Source organism: Centropristis striata, chromosome 1, assembly GCF_030273125.1.
Source record: "Centropristis striata isolate RG_2023a ecotype Rhode Island chromosome 1, C.striata_1.0, whole genome shotgun sequence".
Taxonomy (NCBI): Eukaryota; Metazoa; Chordata; class Actinopteri; order Perciformes; family Serranidae; genus Centropristis; species Centropristis striata.
In genome coordinates this window covers 18,796,231-18,821,740 of record NC_081517.1, presented here as the reverse complement: position 1 = coordinate 18,821,740, position 25,510 = coordinate 18,796,231, and the positions used below count along the sequence as shown (strand labels likewise).

Below are 25,510 nucleotides of genomic sequence, written 5' to 3'. Positions count from 1 at the left end.
TACCTCTGCCTTGCAACAATTCACACACATCTCCTCCATATCCGTAGAAATGATGAAAAGAGAGATATAATACTTGACAGAAAAGCCCCTCAAGGATTAAATTAAGTATAAATTAAAAGACCGATAAATTGAGTAAATACAGAAATGTGGTCCACAATACATTATCACATGTTGATTTTGCAGACACCAGCCATGTTTGCTCACTCACACAGCTGATGTGTTCCTCAGTAGGTTCGGTATAAAACACAGCTATGTGAGCAGTGTGATGATGGAAAGTTAATTTTGTTTGGTAGGCCATGTGAGGAAATCATGTTTGTTCACTGTTATATTCCCATCATCTCTGCAGATATACAAAAAAGAGTTGATGGGTTTTATGGACATAGCCTATATTATGAATTTAACGTCCAGAACATGACAAGATCCACGGGTACAGCATTAAGTGAGACTTTTTTTTTTTTTTTTTTAGCTCACAGTCAGGAGGTAGTCTTGTTGACTTTCCTGGACTCACAAAAAACATTTTGTTTAACCTTTTTTTCTTCAAACATCAAAACATTCAAATGTATGTCTTAGATGAGATTTGCAATGGGTTTGTTTGCCCTGAACAAAAGCCTGCTGGGCTGCCTGCCTGGCTGTGTGGCTCTGGGGGTCCACCACCTGTATAAACAGTGTGTATGAGAATATGATACAATAACAAGAGACCAGTGTGTTCGCTTCAGAGTTTGAGAGAAGTGTGAAGAGAGTGTGGAGAACAATGCAAAAGGAGAGCATGCCAGTTTATAATGCGAGAGTAGAATAAGTTGCATACATATCTGTTCTTCCACATATACAACACATGCCAAAATACATCCAGCATTTTCACTTATTCCTCATCATGCATTATGTTGTATAATGCTGATATTTTTTTTTACTGTAAGAGGAGGATTGCACAATGGAAAAGGAGATGAAAAAAGGAAATGGAGCATGACAATGGCAGGTCACATGGGAAACAAGATTCTGGAAGTGGCAAAAAATCCTCAACTATTACAATAAATTGAATAAAATGCTGCATTTCATGTAGATGATGTTTTCAGAATATAATCAGATAAACACCAGTTTATGCAAAAATATATGACACCAGTTGCAGGTAGATGCAAGTTTTAAAGGATACTGTCTTTAATTTGGTGGACTTAAAGACGGTTTCTCTGAATAAAAAGTACGTATTATTTGCATGGGTAAAATGTTATGTTACATGCTGTACTACATGGGAGTCCCATGTGGATTTGCTGTGGTCAGTACAAGCTGCACAGGGAGCCCTGGATCAGACTCAGACGGCTCATTTACCTTTCCTTTTCCTTTCCAGTCTCCTTCTGTCGTGTTATTGGAAGAAAGCTCTTTAAGTCCCGCCTGTGAGTACCTCTCCACCAATGAGCAACGTGAATCAAGAAGACAAAAGCAAGGAGGGTTGGAAAAAGAATTGACACTTCTCCCTGGGCTGTGGTTTTAGTTATTACATCTGTCAAGCTAGAAAACGGTAAAAATGGTTAGCCGGCCAACATTTTCAAAATAAGTCTCGTATTAAAAATTCTTCTTGATATTTACTCTTATTGAAAACATAGTTAATTAAAAATGAGATCGTAAATTAATATGTATCGCAATTTACATAATTGTATACAGGCTCATTTATCTTTAAAAACCTCCCGAAGACCGAGCTCTTCAGAGAGCATCTCCTCTCCTAGCACCACACGACAATCTACTCCTTAAAGACTTGTCACTAGCACTTATGCTGCACTAATGGCTCTTATCGCACTATACCCTGATTATTCCCCTTTTTCCTGAAAGTCGCTTTGGATAAAACCGTCTGCAAACTACGTTATTGTGTCTTCAGTATAAAAGCAACAGCACGATAAATTACATTTACATTACTTTTAGTCATTTAGACTAAAAGTAATGTAAATGTAATTTATCGTGCTGTTGCTTTTATACTGAAGACACAATAACGTAGTTTCCGGTATCGCTCTGACTTATTCTAGCTAGCTTGATGGAGGTCATTAACAGCTGCCTGGTTGCTAGACGACTCAATCTGCAACACTAATGTGAAAACAGAAACCTCTGCATGGACATAAAACAACATTTTCTCGGATTTCAGGGAGATATGGACAACAGTGTGTATCACCGCTTCACCGGGTTTTTCCGCGGAGAAACGGCAGTGTTGTGGACCCATATCCGAGTAGTAGTTTAGCTAACCTCTCATGTTGTTCCGTGTTTTTACTACTAACGTTAGCTGGAGTGGCGATTTTTGACCCGGGGGAAAAGATGAAAAGATTAACGAACACAAGGAGAAAGCCAAGTTTTGCCAACTTAACGTAACTGTTTGCTGTACTAGCTATGTGTAGTGCGACTGCTAAGATGTCTCTGGAGGCGAGTGATGTTCAAACAGATGAAGACTGTGAGGAGCTGGTGAGTCTTTAGCTTTGGTTAGGTCAACAAATACAACTGACTTTGTCCCTGTGTTTGTAAATTAAGTTATTTATGTAAGCGCTAGTTACTTATTTGTGGTCTGTAGTGTCATTGATCACACTGTTGTCACTACTGAGCCTGTAACCATAAACACAGCACACAGTTTATGGCAGTTGCTCCCAATAATTGGAGCCCGACCCAACACTTCAGCTTCTGACCCCCTGATGTCCATTATAATGCGTTAGTTTGGATGTATTTTAACCAAATCCTTCTGGGTTGTTTGCTGATTGTCACATATGAAGGGCTTTAAAACGCCCGTTGAGATGAAATCGTTTAGTATTTCACCACAACACAAAGCAAACATTAAAAATGACTGACTAAGAATGACTTGTGGCCAATATATATAGAGTTAAAAAACAAACTTTATTATGCATTTGTCTCTTTTGTAGGCAAATAAATTACACAAATAAATACAAATGTAGTACGTTTTGAGAGAGTGTCTGTAACCATGACTAAATAAAAAAGCAGAACGGAAAGAAATTAAAATTATTAAAGAGGTGCTGGATTATTAACAAGACATTATCATATGTATATTATTAACATGAGATCCATATATATATATATATATATATATATATATATATATATATATATATATATATATATATGGATCTCATCAGTATCTGTATATTGTGACACTCCATAATTATTTTTGTTGTCATTATTATAAAAATAATAATAATAATAATAATTATTATACTATTGGTATTAACTTCAGATCAATGTTTTCTCTCTCTCTCTCGTCTTTGTCTGTCTTCCTCACTGCCTCTCCCCTGTGTCCAACCTAGGTTGAAGATGGCTTCTCTTTCTCTGCTGATTTTTTGGAAAAGGTAAACAAATGAACAGTAAATAACATACATTTAATCTGTGTTTGATTAACTTCTTTAACACCTTTTATTTGTTCACTATCAGAGAACAAGAAGGAAAAGATCTTCTAGCAAGCCTCCTCCTTCTCCAAGTAAGGCCTGCTCGGCTGCTCTGTCGGGGACATTTGATACTGTAACAAACCTACTTTCCAAAGTCCCTAATTGTTCATCATGTGTATATATATATCTGTGTAGGGTCTCCATACCTCTCCAGTCTGAATGTGAACCAGAGAAGAGCAGCAGTGGCGGCCTGGAGATTGCCAAGGGCGTCCCTTGGGGACACCAGAGGGGACTCTCTTGGGGAGAGTGGCTCAGCTCGCCTCACATCCCTCAGCAACGGTCACGGTAGGCACCACACACACACACACACACACACACACACACACACACACACACAAAGCTCTGCAAACTGTGATTCTCCTCAGTAGGGGAGGAGTGGTTACTGAGGCTCAGATGGAAAGAGAGAAATGGACAGAGTGAGAAGTGAGAGACTCAGTTTGTTCAGCTGGTTTGCTGACTTTGTAGGTGTCCTGCTTAATACTGATGTTTTAGGGAAATGGATGACTCTGCTCGTGTTACAGCAATATTCAGTTTGGCTTAATCGATTAATAGAAAATACCTCAAAGATACCTTAAACCAAGCCTCACTGATGTAAATAGACTGGATGAAATGATAGAAACCCCACAGTGTGTTTATCAGTGGTTTCTGCTGTCTGCTGCTGTAAAGGGGTCATTTAGAGTGGACTTTGCAGGCAACAAAACAGACTGAAAAAGCTCTGTGGATTCCACATTCTCTGATTTAATTTCTTAATTATCATTTTACTTCACTGCTTTGTGAATACTTATTATTTGATGCATTGTTATATAGGAAATGTGGAAGTTTGAATGCTCAAACTATTAAGTGTTTAATGCATGAGCCAAATAGAGTGTTAACTTGTGCTGGAAAATATAAGCTTGTTTTTTTTTGTCTACTTTTTCTTTTTTTAAGATGTGTCCCAGACGCTGAGATCAGAGTGCGATGTCACACCAGAGCTTCTCAAGCAGACTTTGAGCATGAGGAAACACAAACATCTCCACTCTGGATCCAATGGTGAGAGAATGTGTAGTCAGAGTGTGGGAGTAAATGAGGAAAAAGTAGAGACAGGGGAATTTGAAGGTCACACTTTGTGGTAAACAGATGAGTTGGCTGAGGAGAGGAGACAGTATCAGAGTGAGAGGGACATTATAATACCAACACCAGGTGTTACATAACTGTAAGGTGAGAATGTGGGTGTGATTATGTACCATCTCCCAATTTGTCCCCATATGTCTGCAGGCTTCACCCTCAGCACAGGTGACTTCAGAGACAAAGAGGACATGTACGATGAGATTATTCGCCTCAAAAAGGTAAAGAGTTACAAAATGAATGTGGTGATGATTGAACATATTATACATCTTCAGGGTCTCAGTAGCAGTGAGGTGGCAGATTTTTGTTCTGCAGGAGAATTGAGCTTCAAATGTCAAGTGTGCAACATAATGTGTGCATCTCTGGTCTGCTGAAATGGCCTTGAGCAAGGCATTGAATTCCTCCCAGCTCCACTGTGCTGTTCTGCAGCTGTGTCAGACTTTAATTCCTCTACAGAAGACATATTTTCCCACACAGATTAAAAGCTGATTTGGCGACTCAGGTTTCTCTTTATATGTTGAACTTTTCATTTTATGCCTTTCTTGATGTGTGATTAATCACACATCTGCTGTTGTCTGCAGAGTCTCCAGGCACAGAAGTCTGACAACCACCAAATGAAAGCCAAATTACGCCGCCTGGAGGAAGATAACGCTAAAAGAGAGAAACAGATAGAAGAACTGTTGGAACCCACTAAAGTATGATATCAAAATTCAGTCATTTGTTATAGAAACTTTGAACAGCACATACATTTTAAAAAACATGTTTTTTTTCAATAGGGATCTGAATATACTCGTAGTTTGGTGGATAAGAAAAAAGAAGGCAGTGTGGTGAGTATGTCCAATCTGTTCATGAACATAAAAGAGATTATTTTAATGATTCAATTTATGCAGATTTTGTAAAATTGATTCTCTCTGTCAAGGTTCTCAACGGGCTGAAACAGAGAATCCTGAAGCTGGAGCAGCAGTGTAGAGAGAAAGAAAATGCTCTGAGGTAAAACACTTTCCCACCTTTGTACAAATCAATTAGGTTTAAGTGTGAACCAGCATAATGTTCAGGTTATTTACTTTTCCTCCCCAGCAAACTACAAAGTGAACTGAGGACCACAAACCTGGAGGAGCTCAAGATCACAGTAGAAACCTATTTTGACGAGGTAACAGCTATGGCTCTAGATGCAAAATGTCTACTTTTTGTTACTTTTCCACCTGAATGTTAAAGTAAAACCTCTTCTGCTATGTTATCCGGATAACTGAAACAACCACCAAAGGAATGAGAGAAAGAAGCTTACAGTTAAGATTGTGTTTGAATTTAAGTGGTTCTCCTTGACTGCTGTGATAGAAACATAGAGGCTTAAAGTGGGTGGCTCTCGTGGGTCTGCCTGTCGCCATCTTGGCAGTGCCTGACTCCTCCTAACTCCTGGCTAATCCAAAAAAGGGAGTGTGGGTGAGCTAAATGCAGCGACGAGGCATTTGTGAGGGCAACCGCCTGCCAATCACAGCAGCCATGCCCTTAATTATGCTTAACTTTAAGCTTTAATATACATTAAACAGTTGGGTTAAATAAAATTCACCCCGTCACAGTTGTCATGAAGGGAGAATGTAGCTATAAAGAGAAAAAAATATTTTTCTTTACCAGGCTGTAAACATTTTTATCAGTTCCTTGAGTGATATCAATGTCAATGAGGATTGATGACCTCTTGGAGCCAGACCCAAGTGGTCAATCGAGGAATTGCAGTTTTCAGCTTCACTTTTCAGTCCAGGATGTTGCCAATTGGATAGAAGATGTTATTGTCACGTTTACTTTGTAAGCAGAGTTTGAGTTCAGCTGTGGGGAAGGAAATGTCCACCTAACTGGTAAAGTGTGTGTTTGTGCACATTATCTTTCAGATCCAGAGGCTGAGGGTGCTACTTGAAGCTGCAGAGAAAAGGTATGTATCTGCAAATTCAATTCACATTTCTTTGTCTATATGTGCATGTCATAGAAAGTTGTAACAACTAGGGCCAGGACTTTAACTCGTTAATTAAGATTAATTAATAACACAAAAATTAACGCGCTAAAAAAATTGACACATTTTAATCGCACTTATCTTTGCACGTTTCTCACTGGATGAGTTTCAGGCAGACCAATTATACCGGAGCACCAACTAGCGTTCATGAGTTCAGACAACAACAAACCACAGTGAACATGAACAAAGAAGCTGATGGGATGATGGGACATTTTGTTACAAAAAACGATTGGATGGACTGAAATTAATTTCATTTTTTTAAACCAGCTGTTGGTAAATCAACAAAGTCTGTTATGGCCTCTGAAGCAACTGAGAGATGTTTTCTAATAGTCAGGGTTTCCAATGTTCTGAATGTACTAAAAAACCAAAGTATTCTAGTTTACAGAAGGTCTCCCTACCTATCGGCTACCTGAATTTCTGAAATGTACTATATTTCTAAATATGCTATTGCTACACTTAATGGCAAAAATTGCACTGGTCTGTTGGACTGTTGGACAATATTAACAATATTTGTGTTGCTTAAGCTTATGTATTCAGTCATTATTCAGTGGTATACTAAAAATCCATGTGAAAAAAATTACTTCTCACTGGTCAAATATTTATATGCGATTAAAATGCGATTAATTTCGATTCATTTCAATTAATTAATTCCAAAGCCTCTAATTAATTAGATTATTTTTTTTAATCGAGTCCCAGCCCTAGTAACAACATATAGTGTTGTGACAAAAACACCAGTGATCCAAGCAGCCAGGCATCAAGCTGAGGTGGCCAATCACATAACCAGTGAGCCGTTGAGAGAGGACTGTAAAAATCCCTGCCTCTTGCTGCCAATGGTCAGGCTCCAAAAACAACAAGAAAGTTTAAAAAAAAAAAGAAACCCAATCACTTGCCTCCAAGTGCTCAGGAGTTCATGATAGCGTGTTTCCTGCAAGAAGCTCCTGCACACGGCTCAGTCTCTCGCCTCTCTTGTCTACCTGCTGTGAAATGATTTATGCTACATTGGGGAGGTTAAAGTTAACAACATGATGTCACACAAATGGGCACTGTGACACTTCTAAGTGACACTCCCACACCACCACACAACCTGTCGCTAAGCGCTGCATCACCAGATCTCTTGTTAATGGGGCTTTATGCCCCCTTCAGCCTGATACAGTGACCCTGAATAATCCTGTGATTATGCCAGTCTGAATGGGGAGAGGTGGGTCAGACATCGGTCTGGTCCAGTAATAGGATTACTGCGACTCTTAAGTTGATTTTGGCTGTGACTTCATGCCCTCTGCTGCTCTTTATCTCGTGGATATTTGAATATGATTGTGGGTTGTTGGCTGGTTGTTGCATTAACTTTTCATAAAGCTGCAAAGTAAGCAAAAGAAATCTTCTAAAGATACGGTCCATTGTTTGCAATGTCAGATTGACATGCAAAGTAAATATTAATTTCACCTTTGCAGAGTTGAAATTGGACATTGGTGTTTGTTGAGTTCTATAAAATTAAGTCTAATGTAGGTCAAACATGTGTTCAGTACTCAGGCTCTAAAGATCAAATCGGTCACCTCATTTCCTCCAACCAATATTTAGGAGTCCTTGGCTGTGAGTTGGGGAGAGAAAACTGGATTTAAACGATGGTCACACAGATCAGTCTCAGGAAAGGGTCACAGGATTTCTGATAAATGTCACCACTGCATTTGTTATCTCCATCTTTCTCATGAAATCCTTCTCGTTCTCCGTCTGTCTGCAGTAGTCGAGCAGAGAGTAAATGCTCCCAGAGGCAGCAGAAGGTTTTAAGCTCCACAGTTCATCGTCTGTCTGAGAACCTGAAGCAGGTCCAACAGGAGAACACAACGCTCCGAGAGGAGCTCAACACTGACAGTCCTGCAGGAGGACTCAAAGGTCTTTTCTCACTCACACCCAGTGCTTCCAAAGCTTGCTGTGTAAGCGACTGTGAGGCGTAAAATCAGGATAATGTTCCGTTAACTTACTGATTTATGTGTCTACGATTTTGTTATGTGTGGAAAATTACGAAAGCTCAAGTCGAGTAAGGACATTTGAACGTTCTGTTCCATACAGAGGAAGTTATATATCAACTGTACATGTATTATGTTACTCAGAGTAATGTATTTAACACATTGGTCGCATTAGTGTGCAGTTTTCAGCTTCTCATCTCAACAGAAAATCACACTGTGTTGGTAATCAGACCCTATGCCCATTTACTGCTGTTTTTGAGATAAAAAAACATTACTATATAAGGAAGTAATACAATATTTAACATTGATACAAAATGGATAAAATCTTGTATTAAGGTATACGCTTATTTTATATCACAATATTGATAATTATTATGATATAGGATCCTGGAAACTTAACTGAAAAACCTTTTTATGGGTTAAAAAAAACTAGATGATAATAGAGGGGACGTGACATTAATGAAAAATGACAAAGAATGGATAACTGCAGACAACTACACCTAATTTATACCTTTAAAAGACTGGAATTTTTCAAAATAAAATGCAAATTTGAGGTTAATTAATTAATAAATGAATAGTTTGATGTATGTAAGAGGGTTTATATCCACAGTTTGTCCTATATTTTGGGGAAACCTTACCTTCCTTCAGAGTCCGAAGGTTTTTTAATGGATTATCTGATGACAGGAGTTTTTTATAAGAAACAATCTTATGATTTTTTTACCAAATAGCATTAAAGCTACCCACAACTGTTAGCCATCAAAAAGTGTCTAAAATGAATGCAAGGAAACAATTTAATGTATTAATGAAACATAATTATTAACCATTAATCCGCAGTATAACAATTTGTTTATTTATGCAGCCTATATAGTTAAAAGTCATCTGTTTAAAATCCTGCATTAATGGATGACACATCACCCTATTGTTTTCTGCACTGTAATGCTGATGAACAAAGTGTGTGTGTGTGTGTGTGTGTCCTAGGTTACAGAGAGTGGAGCAAACAGAGACTGCTGAGAAGGCTGTTGGAAGTGGAGAAGGTGAGAGAAAGCTGTAACTAGTTGTTCAAGTAAACACATGCAGTCACCTGTGACAGAAAGCAGCTTCATCACAGAGCGACTCCTCTCTCCTCCAATCAGAGGCTGGAGGACAGCAGGAGACACGCCCAGTCAGCGAAACGCAGCGGCCGATTGGACAAGGAGGTCCAGGACACGCCCACGGAGATTCTGGGGTTTACCATGGCAACAGAGGCAGTGGTCTCCGTGGGAACTATCACCGAGGGAGGGGAGGAGGTGTCTGATGTGAGGGAACGCCTCGGCCAATTAGAGAAGGAGAAGACGGAGCTGCAGGAGACGCTGTCAAGTAAAGAGTGAGTGAGCAGCAACTTCATAGCCCTCAGTGCATCATTGTCTCTTATCAGAGGGTGAAAATTGTTTAATGTGGCCGACAGTGACAGCTGCTATGGGCATAAAAAGACACTGAACTTGGTTCTTGACTGAAAATGTGTTTTGTGTTTGTGTTTCAGTGATGAATTGAGACGGTTGAGGACAGAAAGAGAAGAACTGGAGACAGAGACAGAACGATGGAAAGCTGAGCAGACAAATGAACAGGACAAAGAGAGACAGCAGCATAAGTATGTTTTTAGCTGTTTTGTGACATTAATGTGATTAAATGATGTGTTATTTGACTAAACACACGCTGCCACACTCTGAATGTAACATCTCAGAAATATTTTTATTGAATTTTACATAAATCAAACCAACATAAAGAGATCATCATGTAGAATGTACAGCAATCAGCGTACACTACATAAACTTGTAATCACGTACCATCCATCAACCACCTCATAAACCCCATTAAAAAGCTTTTACTATAGATGTTGGAGGAAACTCAGTCATAATACAGTAAGAGACAGTAAGTAACAAAATAAGGTGCTGTAGGTCAGGTTCTATATGTAGAGGGGAAAAGGGAAGTATGTATGTGAACTAACAATAAAAAGAGAGTTGAGCTGATTAAGTAAAAACAAATAAAACATTAAAAGGTATTGAGGAAGTTGCTATAGTTAGATTTGTAAAGTTCTGCTCATTTCTAAAATCACAAGGCATTCTTAGACATGTGCATACATTTTGAATGTATGGTGGCATATTTATGCTCTTGGATTTACATTTCAAACAGTAGTTTTATGGGGAAATCTACTTAGACCCAACGTACAGATCACAGCTGAAGCCTCTGTCATACAGATGCTTTGTAGTTACTTCAAAACTGTCCCAGCAAACACAGTCGGCATCATTATAAAGTTGTCGTGGAGAATTGTCTGTATGCAAATAATTTCTTAATATATAACAGCCTGCCTGGCTGGAAACAGAGATGACTGAAAGAAAAGTGTCAGTGTGGGCGATGGTCAAATCAATATTCTAAAGACGTTGAATCATAAAGAGAGTTGTTTAGAGATGCACTTCACTAACTCTGCAAGTACCAGCTGGATAGAGTCACTGTAATAGTTTGTTTAACCCACACTAATCTCTGTAAACACAGATCTGCATATGAATGCAGAATCTTTAGGAAACGGGACAAGATTTTGGTATTAAAGGTGTCCTGGTTTCAGTGTCATCGATCTTCTCACATCTTTTTTTAAAAATTGACCAGTTTTCATATGCAGAGAAACAGTCCAATCGTGGACATCTTCTTTCAATACCAACTCGATTCTCATGTGTCAAGTTGCTAATCGCACTTCATACAATGACCAAACCTTGGAAGAGGAACTCTGGATTACTGTTATCAAGATTACTCACAGGAACCCCAGAAATATGGCAGGTTGCCGACCTCTGGGCTAAACCATTGTCGGACCAGCAGCTGATGGGTTTTGAGATTGAACCTGAACAAACTAGTTAACAAGAAACAAAGCTAACAGCAAACCAGCCAATAGTAATATGAGATTTGTCAGCTGATAAGATCACTCTCATTATACAATATGTGCTTGATGCAATGATATACAGTGTATTAGGGTTGTCGCGATACTAAGATTTTCAACTCGATACCGATACTCAGGAAAATATTTGATACTCGATACCATTTTCGATACCACCAGGATAAAACAAAGACCCCAACATTTAACAGAAATATTTTTAACAACAAAAAAAATGCAACATGTAAAAATTAACAGAACCACAGGTTAAATATTTATAATAAAAAAACTGTTGTGCAAAAAGAAACTGCAACTATGATAACAAGCTTCAGGTTTGAGGTAGTGCAAAAAAAAAAAAAAATACAATAAATAATAACAATTAGAACAATATTTTGTATGCTGTGCACAATATTAGGCAAGCTGATAAGTCGACTTTTTGAAAAAAATCGTATCCGGATACAACGTTTTAGTATCAATACTTTTTTGAGTATCGATACTTTTGACAACCCTACAATGTATAGCATGTGTGGAAAAATTGGTTCTCTGTCATATACCTCTCTAGCACTTAGGCTGCTGTTGCATTTTGTCACTCGTTTATGAATCATTTCAATTTGTGTGTTTCTCAGACAGGAGTTGGACCAGCTGTGGGCGAGGGTCCACACTCTGGAAGACAGAAGTAACTCTGCACAAGCTGAGCTCTTCTCTCTCTCTGCCACATCGCCAGAGGACTATGAGGACACTCAGGCTGGAGCAGCTGTGGAAGAGAGTGAAGAGAGGGACACTGAAGGTAAAGAAGAGACGGCAGGGGAAGGAGATGAAGAAGTGCGTACAGACGCAGAGAAGGAAGAAAGAGAGAGAGCAACGTTGGTAATACAGAAAAACTGGAGGGAGCACAGAAACAGGGTATATACAAAAACGCACCACAATTATGTAAAAGACGTTACTGATGTGTCAGAGAAACATCATATAAAAATGTCCTGACGCCGGATTTCTCTTTTTATCTCCTCCTTTCTCTGCTTTCTATCTTAAGGACACAGTGATGTTGCAGTCAGCATTAAGAGGCCATCTATACAGAGAGGCACAGCTCACAGACCTGCTGACAGACACTCAGAATAAGGTTACACACACACACACACACACACACACATTCTTGTACTTCTATCTTTGTGAGGGCCCTCATGTAATAGTGATTTCCATTGCAAGGTTATAATAGTTTCATTTGTTTTAGTTTTAATTTTGTTGTGAATTTTTGTTTTCAAATTCAGTTAGTTTTCATTAGTTTTTAGAGTGAGTTTGCTAGCTTTAGTGTTTATTTATTTTAAATGATTTAGTTTTAGTTTAGTTTTTATTAGTTTTAGTTTTTTTGTAATGGTATTTGTTGGTTGGGAGATTAAAAGAGGTCACAGTAAATTTTTCTTTATTTGCCTCATCCATCTTCATTCTGTATGAAAAAAGTTGACAAAGACGAAAACGAAGAAATTTTCACTATAATTTTTGTAAGTTTTAGTTAGTTTTGTAACCGCACGATACAGTTTCAGTTAGTTATCATTATCATGTAACCTTTAACCCTGAAAACAAATCTGAAATGTCAAAAAAGCCTTAAAAGAAGTGAGGACCGGCTGAAATTTCCTCACTTTGCAAAAATGTCCTCACTCTGTTAAAAACGTGTTCTGGTCCTCACTATGTAGCAAGCGCGCACACACACACACACACACACACACACACACACACACACACACACACACACACACATCCTGAAAGTATTAGATATAAAAAATAAAGACTTTATCATAAAGTTATATGTATATACCATAGACTGTATAGGTCTCAACCTGAGGCACTATTGCTTAACATCAATATGGACAGGCTTGTGCTGAAATGAACCAGAGTTGCAGTTTTTGAATTAACCACTAGATGGCTCTGAATGTCTGATTAGCTCTCCCTCTGTCTCACCTCATACCGCATGTTTTTTTTGTCTCTGTCTCCCTGACTGAACCCCCCCTGCCCCTCCTGTACTCTGATTTCTTTCCCTCCTTTGTTCTGTCTCTTCCCCATCTCCTCTTCTCAGGCTGTAGAATCAGCAAACCGCAGTGATGTTGCATCCTCCGTAGAAGGAGAGCTGGATGTTGTTGCCTTGACGACAATACAGTCTGCATTCAGGGGACACCTGGCTCGCTGTAGTCATGCAATAGAGAGGTGACTCATGTGTTTACTCAGAAACATGTTAAAAAACACAGATCCAGTCAAACATACAGCAGATTTTGCAGCTTTATGTGTGTGTGTGTGTGTGTGTGTGTGTGTGTGTTTGTGCATCAGCTCAGGGTTCTCTGTGCCTTCTGTAACGGGAAACAATTTGCCCACGCTGGTACCGAGACGATCACGCTCAACACACACACCCAGCAGAAAAGGTGAGGTTCACATGTACCTTTTTGTGATCAATTCTGCATTGTGTATATGAAAAATAGAAATAAAAAGTCAAATACAGGCAGACAAAACCAAATTCCCGCTCCTCTATCTTACCCTATTGCATACCCATGAAGCTATATGTCTATCTTCACCAAATCTCTTATTAAAGTTAGCTAAAGTTACTTTATTTTACCTAACTTATGCACAATGATGGAAGAAGACCCTTTACTTGAGTAAAAGTGCTAATACCACACTGTGAAATTACTCCACTACAAGTAAAAGTCCTGTACTCAAAACTTACTAAAGTAAAAGTACAAAAGTATCAGCATCAAAATGTACTTAAAGTATCCCAAAAAGTTATTGTATGTAGAATGGCCCCACTCAGATTGTTATAAATATATTACAAATATATTAATGATGCATCCATGTAAGCAGAATTTAACTGTTGTCCAGGTAGGGCTAATTTCAACTACTTAATATATTTTTATGTGGTTGAATTTATAAACATGTGACCTTAAATTGATCATATTTTTTCATATTAAATCTTAACCTGAAAAGTAACTTAAGCTGGCATGTAAAGTAAAAAGTACATTATTTGCCTCAGAAAAATGAATTTACATATGTGGACATACTCAGGAAAAGTACAAGTACCTCAAGTACAGTACTGGAGTAAATTAACTTAGTTACATTCTACCACTGCATATGCAGTACTTGACACATACCTTTTAAACATCCAAACACACACCAGTGTTTACATAGACTATCGCTAGAAATGTCCTTATTTTTTAAATAACAGACATACAGTCTAGACACTGTTAATGTGGTAAATGACTATTAAAGTTGGAAACGACTGATTTTCTTATGGAATATATATTATATATTGTCAGCAACCATCACTCCTGTGTTCCAGTGGCACATTGTGTTAATCACGTTTATAGTGTTGAAAGGCTCATTGATCATTAAAACAGCTGAGCATTATGTTAGCACAGCTGAAACTGTTTTGTGCTGATTAGAGAAGCAGTAAAACATCCTTCCTCAGGCTGGTTGAGTATCTAGAGGCAAAGTTGGAGATTTGTACAGGTTAAAATAATTATTTCTACCCTTGTCAATGTCTTTACTATATTTTAGATTCATTTTGTAACTCATATCATGAATAAAACGGTTTGTTTTCATGGAACACAATAGACATTTTCTTTGTGACCCCAAGCTTTTTATTATATTTGTTTAAAACATGCACCTACTGTGTTAAATGAATGAATTGATGCCTCTGTGCCAAACTTTTTATTTGTTGTTTTCCCCTTGCAGTCATGATCAACACTTAAGTGTCACTTGTGTTTTGGCCAGTGATGAGACTTTGAGAAGTCCAATTACCCTGGGGATGTTAAAAGTTATTTTAATTTGACAGGAAACACACCATCGATTAAAACCATTGCATTTATGTCAGTCAGGCTTCAGAATTGTTTGCTGGGTACGCAATGCCATGGCATCGGTTTGCTCTCAACCTCAAAATCACTCATCATGCTCAGCCTGACACCTTTATGAGTCGTGATGGATCTTGCTGGCACACTGATCTAATTCCTGGGTGCCTGTCTCCTGTGCACCAGGCAGAGCTTTTACAGCCTGCCTGTCAAAGACTGACGAGGACACCCAGCAGCCCTGTGTGTGTGGAACAGCAATGTGGTTACCTCAGATAACCCCCAGAGATGTTAACTTGCCACGGTTCAAGAGCCCTGTCCTAGCTTTTCTGCTTCTTTACCTGAATGACCCTGTTTGACTCCACCAGCATCCGCAATGCTTTCCCCCCTCCATCTCCTTGACTTTCTCATAGTTTGACAGCAGATGGGTGCATTGAGCAGAGCAGCGATGTCAGCGTTTTTTTTTTCCCTTCTCCTGCATACTTACAAGACTGCCCCTGCATTTGATGTGCAGTGGGTATCACTGAGAGGTTTTGGACTGCACCAGTTTTAGTTTGTTTTCCTGATGGCACTTCTTAAACCTTAACCCCTATGCCCTCCTCAAATTTACTAGCCTCTTGTGACCTTTGTGGCCAAAAATGTACACGCACACAACAATTGCTGTTAAATCACCATACATCAATATTTTTTTCTGATTTTTTCCCATAAATCTCTTAAACAACTTCAGACTTGTTCAAAACTACCAAACATTCATTTCAGAATTTTAACCCTTATATGCCAGTTTATATATTTGAAATATTTCATAATTTCCTTCCACAAAAAAATTATTATTTTCCATATAATTAATAGTAGGGAGCTGGGGCTGCGGTGGTGATTGAAGTCTTTGATATGTCAAAGATTAGCAACAGAATTGATTTGATGGCATTAGTATTTTTTTTTTTTTTTTTTTTTTACAAAAACTGCTAGTAAATCACCATACATCAATATTTTTTCCTGTTTTTTTTTCCATAAATCTCTTCAGCAGACATTGTTTTGTTGTAATGGTGGTGTTAGTGAAGTTTCTGGTTAAAAAGCTGCAGTCATTTACACAGTAACATTGTTGAATGTGAAAAGTAAATAAGGGAAACTGTAATTCAAGCATGATGTGGCAGGGTCATTTTTATTTAAAAGCATACTGTTGCCATGGCTGCTTCGTCTCATCTCATCATATATTTTTGAGGATGTGTCTGAATTGTCTTGTCTGTGTTGTTTTGTTGCCAAGGTGCTGCATCCCCTCATAAAGCTGATGAAAAGCAGGCTGAGGTAGAAGAGCCCTGGCTTGTCTCCAGCACTCAGTCCTCCAGGATGACACCCACAACAGGTTAGTGAGAGGGGCCGTTCTTTTTTATGTTTTGACTGTTAAAAGCATCTTTGGGTTACAGTTTTGCATGTTTATTTACTTGAGTTTAATTTGATTTTTCAACTTTGATGTAATTAAATGTTTGCTGCAGGAAAACATGCAGCAAATCTTCATAAAATCATAAATATTCATGTTGAAAGCTACTTAAGATTCTGTTAATTGCACCTTCTATCATAAGTTAATGTTGTTTTTCTAAGCCGTTTACGTTAAAAGCAGTTGATAAATTGATGCTTTGTTGATTAAGCACAGTTATACCTGTACATCCTTTGCAGACCAAACTGAGCTCCACTGCACAGCTGAGTCTGGTGGAGCCATTGCAGTTGACTCTGATGACTCTGATGACATCATTGTATCTCCGTCACGTCCTCTGAGAAGCAGAGAAGTCTTAATCTTATAGACCTCTGAGGTTATGTGTGTGTCTTTGTGTGTGTGTTTGTGTGTGTGTGTGTGTGAGAGAGAATGTGCAGGAAGGATTTCTGCTCAGAGCCTGTATGTGAAAGACTTGCACAGTCATACAAACCAAATCTTTAAGCTTTGGGTTCTTACTGAACCTGCAAATAGTAGCTGGGATAGTTTGTCAGGGTAACATTGAACGTACACAATATTTGCTGTCTTCAAAGCGCTTTCTTTCACAACAGTAATAACCAGAATATTCTGGGAGGTTGGCTGCAGGTTTATGACATGAAGTTAATAGGCACATAAACACCTTACTTTGATCATGAACTTAACTACGATTCTGTCATAATACAATATGTCGATGCATCCCAGTGTTGATGTGAGGTTATAGGATATCTCTTTTAGTGTAGGAAAAAGCACTCACATGAACATGAAATCCCCTTTAATTTCCATTGTTTTTTTCATTTGAGCCAAATAGTCATTTTTAACCAGTTTTCTGTTTTCTCAGTAGTTGTTTTGTTTGCCAAAGTGCCTACTGTATAGTCATTCAAAGTAGAGTAATAAAGGTATTCATTTTTCTTAACCTTGCTGGCTCAAGAGGGCCACATCACAGTAAATCCTCTGGATATCACAACCTTGAAATAATTAATTAATCATCATTCCACATGCCTGATTTGTATCACACAACCGTCCTTACACTAATCCATCATGTGCGCTTAATAAATTATGGCTGATTCTGAGGTATGCTTGAGGGCTGATTCTCAACTGATGCACTATTGATTCAAACTGTGAATAAATTATAGATCAGTCTGCTGCAATACTAAACACAGTCAGTACAGTGGAGGATACACAGGGAGTAATGCCAATAATGCTCAGAAAAAGACTTATGATAAACTATAGGGTGGCCAACAGAGAGAATGGATAGAGTGCAGTTTTCCCCACATGATGTGTTTAACTTAATTTCTGACATTCAATAAAATGCAGTTTTTATAATGAAACTTCTCATGTCTGATTTAGTTCTTTCTGCTATCTTTACTCAAATGTCATACACAAGACTGTACTTGTGCAAAATAAACATGTTACTTTTCATACATTATGGCATTTTGCTGCGAATAGTTCTTATACTTGAGTAGGATTTTGAACTTTTATCTGCTTATTTTCAAAGGCAGTGGTGGGAGAAGTACTCAGATCTTTTACTTAAGTTAAAGTAGCAAAACTACAGAGTTAAAATACTCACAAGGAGAGTCCTGTATTACATGTGTTAAGTAAAAGTATCAGCATCAAAATATAGCTAATGTGCATTAATTGTAAGCATCTTGATCTTTGAAGTCATGCTAAAATATAGGATAAATTAAAAAAAACACACTTAATTGTTGCAGCTGGTAAAGGTGGGGCTTGGTTAAACTACTTTATACACTGCTGGTAGCTTTATCTATTAAAATGCATAATAATGTATCATATGATATATATTTTATGTTAAAACCTAGAAGCTGCAAAGTACCAAGTGGTTAAGGTTATCATATAAATGCAGTGGACTTAAATAAATAGTATTATATTTTAAAATGTGGTGAAGCAACAGTATAAAGAAGCATAAACTGTAAGTACTTTAAATCCTTTGGGTGGAAACCTTTGTCTTAATACGTGTTTTAATCTTTAAAAACAAGACACTGAATGTAATTAATAAATAGGCCTAACAAAAGAGAAAAATGTGTTTACTGTCAATATTACTGTTGAATATTAAGACAGAAATGACAAGTATTTTTTGCAGAAGGAAGACTGATTATTAAGTTTTAATTAGTCTCTTTTCTCTGTTTTGTGACTGCTTATTTATTTCATTAATAAATAACAGATTGTACATTTTTAATTTTTAAATTAACTTTAAATGTCTATTATCAATTTTCTTTCTCTTTTTACTTTGATCAATGTTTTTTTCTGGTTTGTTACTTCTCTATTAATGACATGTATTGACCGAAATAAACGGAAACGAAACGATTATTAAGTATTAATACAAAATATATTTAGAAGCTGTATGTTTTATTTTTATTTTATTTAATATTTACCATCATAATGTACACTTATTAAAAAATGCAACATAGTGGGGCGGATTAGCCCAATATTTTACAACAATCGTTCACTTTGTGATAAAAGCATGAAATTTGGTAGATGTGTTGGTGAATATGTTTCAAACAAATCTGGATATTGGGCCACCTCAAAAGCGCCCCCTAGTGGCCGTGGCAGGCATTTGTTATACGAATAAATCAATGATGAATAAAAACTGTAATAGTAATAATACCAACTGGTGATGAATTGTATATTGTTGGAAAGCCTGATTAGTCACCTTTACAACGAGGTACAGCTTGTAAGGATCGTGCATTCATGGAATGAGCAACGGGGCTAAACGTGGGTAGCACCCCCCAAAAATGTGCATCCCCTGTGGGGCGGATTAGCTGAACAATCGTTCATTTTGTGATAAAAACATCAAATTTGGTACACTCATTGCTGAATACATATTTAATGAATCTGGATATTGGGCCATCGCAAAAAAAATTCTGATGGCTGTGGCGGCCATTTTTAAAAATGGCCATTTAAAAGAGGCCATTTTTAAAAATGGCCGCCGGTGGTTACTGGCGAGGAATGCTTTGCCTACCCTACAGCTGCTGTTTCATGTTTTCAGCACCACAAATATAATTTAGAGACATGTTAAAGTGACAAAAGCTTTATTACAGTCTCATAGAAAAGAACATTAACTTTGTATAACATTTTATTAGGTCTTGATATTCCCATTCACAGGCTACGGCCTCCTCTCGGGCTTGTATTCTTCTGTTGCTCCTTAAAAAGAAAAAATAATTTTCAATATTGTATGACCTGCAACAATAAAAACAAAACACATTTAGACAGAGAAAAAAATCATACATTTTAAAAATTATACTAGGGTTACTTGTAGCAGGTACTCTCTGGCAAAATCCTTGTACTGAGGTGTGTGACTTAGTCAGGCGGCTTAGCCAAATAAACACGCCGGACAAGAGCACCACATTTTTTCCACATACTCTCTATCATTATAGGTTTCAATTTTTAGTAGGAGCCACTTCATCAAGATTGCGGTGATGGCAGCCATATAAAGTCTATGAGAAATGCTATATCTTCCAAGCCACTCAGAAGGTCAATCTTGGTGTCAAAATATAAATTTTCTGGGTCCAGGAATCATTTAAAGCTATTGAGAATATCACTAGATGATTATTTGATCAAATAGATATGTTCATTTTCACTCAGACTGGGCAACTCGCTTCAAGTGCTGCAGCAGGGAATCCTGAGTTGAAACTGTTTGGAATCTATGTTCACGGGAGAGTGAGGATTAGCTGCCATGTACACTGCTCAAAAAAAAATCAAGGGTACGCTTTCATCTCATGTCAGATCTTGATCAACAAATTATTTACAGTGAGTCATCCAGTGATATTCTCAATAGCTTTAAATGATTCTTTGACCCATAAAATGTATATTTTGACACCAAGATTGACCTTCTAAGTGGCTTGGAAGATATATTGGTTCTCATAGACTTATGGCTTATATGGCTGCCGTCTCCTATCTGCAATCTTGATGAAGTGGCTCCTACCAAAAGTTGAAACCTTTGGTGATAGAGAGCATGTGGAAAAATGTTGGTGCTTTTGTCCGGCGTGTCCCTTTCCTCTCAAATCTGGTCCTAAGCCGCCTGACTAACTGTGATGGAGTTATAAAATACATTTAAAAAAATAAAAAAAGAACCACATGGGCAAAGGAGACATTACATATAGTGTGTGTGTGTGTGTGTGTGTGTGTGTGCAGAGAGGGATGTCCACATTCCACAGGACATAATTTAACAGTGTCTTATTAAGCTTTCACACCCAACAGCCACTGATACATGTTCCAAGCTAACTAGCTAGCTTAAGTACCTATTTTTGCTATCTTGCTAATTTACTTTTCCGCCAAGGCCCATGATGATTGTTTTTCTCTTTAGCCTTTATGATGTTCATAGCATATTTTATTCATAATTATAACAGGTGAAATAAAATATTTAGACATACCTTGATGGACAGTCCACTGCACTGCTTGTCCCAGGAAGCAAATGCTAGCTAGCTCATTTACTAGCTAGCTCGATGGCTAGCCCGATTGTGGTGGGGCAGGAAAAATAACTGAAAGAGTGTCTAACTGGATTTTTGTTAATTTAATGTGTATTTACATTTTTTAATTTACGTTTGTATATTTAGTTTACATTTTTTAAATATTTTAAGAAATAATTTAAATATTTTTTGTAATTTTAACGAAGAAAATGACTGCTATGGCCACTAGGGGGCGAATTTGCGATGGCCTAATACACAGATTTGTTTGAAACATATCCACCAACACATCCACCAAATTGTGTGCTTCTATCACAAAATAAACAATTCTTGTGATTTATTGAGCTAATCCGCCCCACAGGGGATGCACATGTTTGGGGGGTGCTACCCACACGTTTAGCCCCGTTGCTCATTCCATGAATGCACGATCCTTACAAGCTGTACCTCGTTGTAAAGGTGACTAATCAGGCTTTCCAACAATATACAATTCATCACCAGTTGGTATTATTAAAAGGGCAGTTTTTATTCATCATTGATTTATTTGTATAACAAATGCCTGCCACGGCCACTAGGGGGCGCTTTTGAGGTGGCCCAATATCCAGATTTGTTTGAAACATATTCACCAACACATCTACCAAATTTCATGCTTTTATCACAAAGTGAACGATTGTTCAGCTAATCCGCCCCACTAACAGGGGGCTTGGGAGCCTCTGCCGTAGGGGGTACTTGCATACCACCACTGATTGAAGCCCCTAACATGTACTACCGTCTTTATAACGTTAGGGGGCGACTTCTTTGCGCATTTGCTCTCTCTCTCAACACACACACACACACACACACTGCTCTCTCTCTCTTTCACACACACACACACATTTGCAGAGCTGGAGCTGCCGCAAAGCCCCGTCCTCCAGGGCTTTTTAAACACCGTGTTTGCTTCACGCTCCAGCAATATCATCCAATTGAAGCACCGCAGCGCTAAATGCACTGAACCGACGGTCATCGTGGGAACAGCGCCGACGAGCACAAACCGTTATGGTTTAGGACACAAAAACGAAGGTATACACTAAGAAAGAAAAAGCAAGATACTGTGTTACGGGTCAACGAGTTTAACCCATCTTCTACCGTGGCATTGCTGCTCTCTGGGAAGGCAGCAAAACAGGAGGGCGTCTCGGTGAAATGTGACCGTTATTCCGTTGTTTTCAATGAGGTTGGGACTGCAGCCGTTGCAGCTAGCTCGGTACGGCCGCGTTGATGCAGCAGCGCACGGCTGTGGTGTTCAAATCCACCACCGGATCTGGGAAGACAATAGGTGAAATATACGCCGGCCTGGACTCCCAAGACTACGCTAAACGAGAGTCTCCATCCGCTTCGGCTTCACTAGGTAGGTTATTTATCTACAGTCTATGGTTGTAACACGGTTCCTGTTACCGAGCTCCGAGGCTTTGATGTCCGCAGACATGAAGCCTTGAAGCGGATTCCTGCCGATTCTCCCCCTCGTTGCCTTGACGACTCTGTGAGACTGCGGTAGTTTTAACGGACAAAGCAGGATAAAGCTCGCTAATCCGTTTTTCTTTTTTGCTAACAATTTCTGTACTCAGCGTGTTAGAACAAATAAGGCTTGCGGCTTGAATATGTGAGGATACCCTCGACTGAATTGACCTACATGCGTTGGTACAGTAAGTCAATTATAAGAGAAAGAGTGGTGGTTGTCGTTGTGTGTGTGTGGGATTTGATATAACGGCCATTTCACCGTCCACAACACATTTTATCTCACGATGCCTGTGTTTTGCCGTATGGGCGTAAAATTGGGTGATGCGAGGTAGCTGTCAGCCATGCTATTGTCATGCTATAATTCATGTACAGTATACAGTATGACCTTATGGGTTTCATATTTGCGTACAATGGCTATTTGAAATGACATTTTACCGCAGATATCATCATCATATCAATGCATTTAATGCTTTGTTGTTGATTGGAGTGGGAAAAACAGCTGAGCTATTTTTTTGACAATGTGTTATCATGATACTGGCACATTACATTACATATTATAAAGCTATAACCCACAATACACCAGGACATGTAATGGAAAACAGCCCTTTAATGGCAAAACAATCATATTGCTTCATAAAAGACGTCCTGATTCCCAGATTTTTAAAGAAAACAAATGAAGAAATATGTCATATTGCAGTGTTTTAGCCTTTTTAACCCCACAGACCCAGCAGCAGCATGTACAGGTGTGCCATTAACAGGAAACTCCTGTATTTCTCAATTAAAATCTCTTAAATTAATGGTTATTAATGAAACATTACTAAGTTAAATATATATGACATCTTAAAGAGGCTCTTTAACAAGTGAATCCTTAACAAATGGCAAAAGAGTGTGTGCAGTGTATTGACATGTTGGTGTTGATTGGCATGTTTTTCCCGCCCCTGTTAGTGACTAATCACCGATAACTCATCACATTGGCTTTATAATGTCAGTCATCAGTAATTACTCCGGCAGATAGAAGCAGGTTTAGCTGGTAAACAGTATTAGCAGCAAGGGTTGTGGATACTGAACCTTCATCTTGCTAAATATGTTAGGTGTAATGGCATCGATTCTAGCTGTTTTCTACCTCTGCCTTCCATGACAGGTGGTGTGATTTGTGCATTAAGTCATTGCTGTGCCCTGTTAACCCCTAACCATTCTGAATTTCTCTCCAGTGTCTGTGTGAGGAATCGGTTCAGAGAGTGAAGTGACAGGCGGCAGGTCGCTGGATCAGGATGGCGGCCGTAGTGAACTACTCTCCGCCATGGTGGGTGAACTTGCTCCACCGGCTGCCTCATTTCAACATCGAATTCCAGCTTGTGAGCAGTGACTTCAGACCGGAAGACTCTGAGTACCAGAAGGTAAGACAAATATGGGGTAATAATTACCTCCCACTCAGAATTTATCATCCCCTTCATCATGCAGCATCACCTTATCATCCCACCTCCTGCCACCTGCCCACACTGTAATTTCACAGCAGAGTGGCCAAGTGGTGACTGAGGCTCTCCCGCAACCACAGAGTTGTGGCTTCCCTCCCTGCATCGATCAATGCTGTGTGTGTGTATGTGTGACAGAGAAATGCCCTTGAATTAAGACACAGATTTCCTACCTGCTCCATCTTTGTTATGGATACATTTTATTTATCAGTTAATCAATAGATATTCAGTTAGTCAACCTGGGGTTTGGTGTGCAGAATGGCTTCAATCTAAGAGTGAGGAATTGCAAGATTAATAACAAGATAGGAAAGATAAAGGCACTAAATTACTGCTTAACAAAATGATATTCATTTTTTCATAAAATATTGAAGAATCTTACCACTTTAGTTAAAAAATACTAAAATGACATTTTTGAGCATCTGCTTGCAGCTCCTACACATCATCCTAGACAACATGATGATGGTTAGTGAGTAGGCACTGCTTGCTTGGCTCTCCAAAGGTCACAAACATCTAATGGTATTGTCAGTGGGCAGAAAAAAAACACGATGATGACAATTTTGGTAATCAATTAAAAATGAGAGTCTTTTATGAAGCCAAAATGGCAAATATATTCTGGTTCCAGTCCTTTAGGCTGTAATATGGAACATTTCCACATTAAAAAACGTTTGTTATATATTTTGTTTAGTTGTGTTCTTTCATTATCCCAAATGTTCAAAGAAATCTATAATTTTGTTTTAGTTAACTTTATTTGGTCAACTGTCAATGGCCCCATATAACCTTTTCCCCATCTAGTTGCTCTAACTTCTAGGGAAACACGGGATAATTCGCTATATATAACTTGAAAATCTGACAGTGTCACAGATGTACACTCAGTAATAGTACTTGTCATTACTTGCTCGTTATTTGGCATGCAGTTGCACCCAGCAGAAACCTTATTTGTTGATATGCTATTTAAGCATCAAACTTATCAGACACGCTACTATGACACATGGCTCAAGCCAGCCACCAAGCTAATGCTAGGGTAACGTTATCACCAACAATGTTCAACATGCTCATTAAGGTATAATTAGTATACTTGTTTTAAACATGTGTAATACCGCTGAGCTACCCTTCAACTGAAATTGCCAGATGATGTTAGCAGTAGTTGGAGGGATAGTTGACTAATTTAATGGCAAATTATCTTGCAAATGCACCCTGCAGTCCCTCTGCCTCACTCCCCGCTGCTTCATCATTTGGAAAATAAATGGCAGGTCCGGAGACATACTGTGTGCTTAAATATGAATATTATCTCCCTGTGTATCATCATGTGTAAGTTAAATACATATTGGCTTTGGTCAGTTGGTTGAACAAAACAAGCAGTTTAAGGACATCATCATGGGCTAACATGATGTGCCGACATTTTATTGGATTACCAATTTACTGATGCATTGAAAAAATAATTAGGTAGGAACA

At 38.4% G+C, this 25,510-nt stretch overlaps 2 protein-coding genes across 4 annotated transcripts in view; both read left to right on the top strand.

Annotated features, from left to right (window-relative positions):
- The first annotated feature begins 1,982 nt into the window (after nucleotides 1-1,982).
- iqce (IQ motif containing E) lies at nucleotides 1,983-18,097 on the top strand. The gene is made up of 21 exons (XM_059336529.1): nucleotides 1,983-2,436; nucleotides 3,285-3,326; nucleotides 3,409-3,454; nucleotides 3,558-3,707; nucleotides 4,350-4,451; nucleotides 4,677-4,747; nucleotides 5,108-5,221; nucleotides 5,303-5,353; nucleotides 5,446-5,516; nucleotides 5,604-5,676; nucleotides 6,410-6,450; nucleotides 8,264-8,415; nucleotides 9,468-9,523; nucleotides 9,623-9,852; nucleotides 10,009-10,116; nucleotides 12,015-12,291; nucleotides 12,419-12,505; nucleotides 13,457-13,584; nucleotides 13,705-13,796; nucleotides 16,471-16,569; nucleotides 16,881-18,097. Exons 1-21 carry the CDS (start codon nucleotides 2,365-2,367, stop codon nucleotides 17,003-17,005), a joined length of 2,187 nt encoding a protein of 728 aa, XP_059192512.1. The 5' UTR covers nucleotides 1,983-2,364; the 3' UTR covers nucleotides 17,006-18,097.
- A 3,915-nt stretch (nucleotides 18,098-22,012) lies between these two features.
- Nucleotides 22,013-25,510, top strand: part of LOC131971967 (protein tweety homolog 3-like) — a 29,522-nt gene continuing 26,024 nt past the window's right edge. The window contains exons 1-2 of one of the 3 annotated variants that reach the window (XM_059333682.1): nucleotides 22,013-22,151; nucleotides 23,798-23,983. In XM_059333682.1, the coding sequence (XP_059189665.1) occupies nucleotides 23,858-23,983 (126 nt within the window). In that variant the 5' untranslated portion in view covers nucleotides 22,013-22,151; nucleotides 23,798-23,857. The other 2 variants (XM_059333676.1, XM_059333689.1) reach the window with 2 other exon arrangements.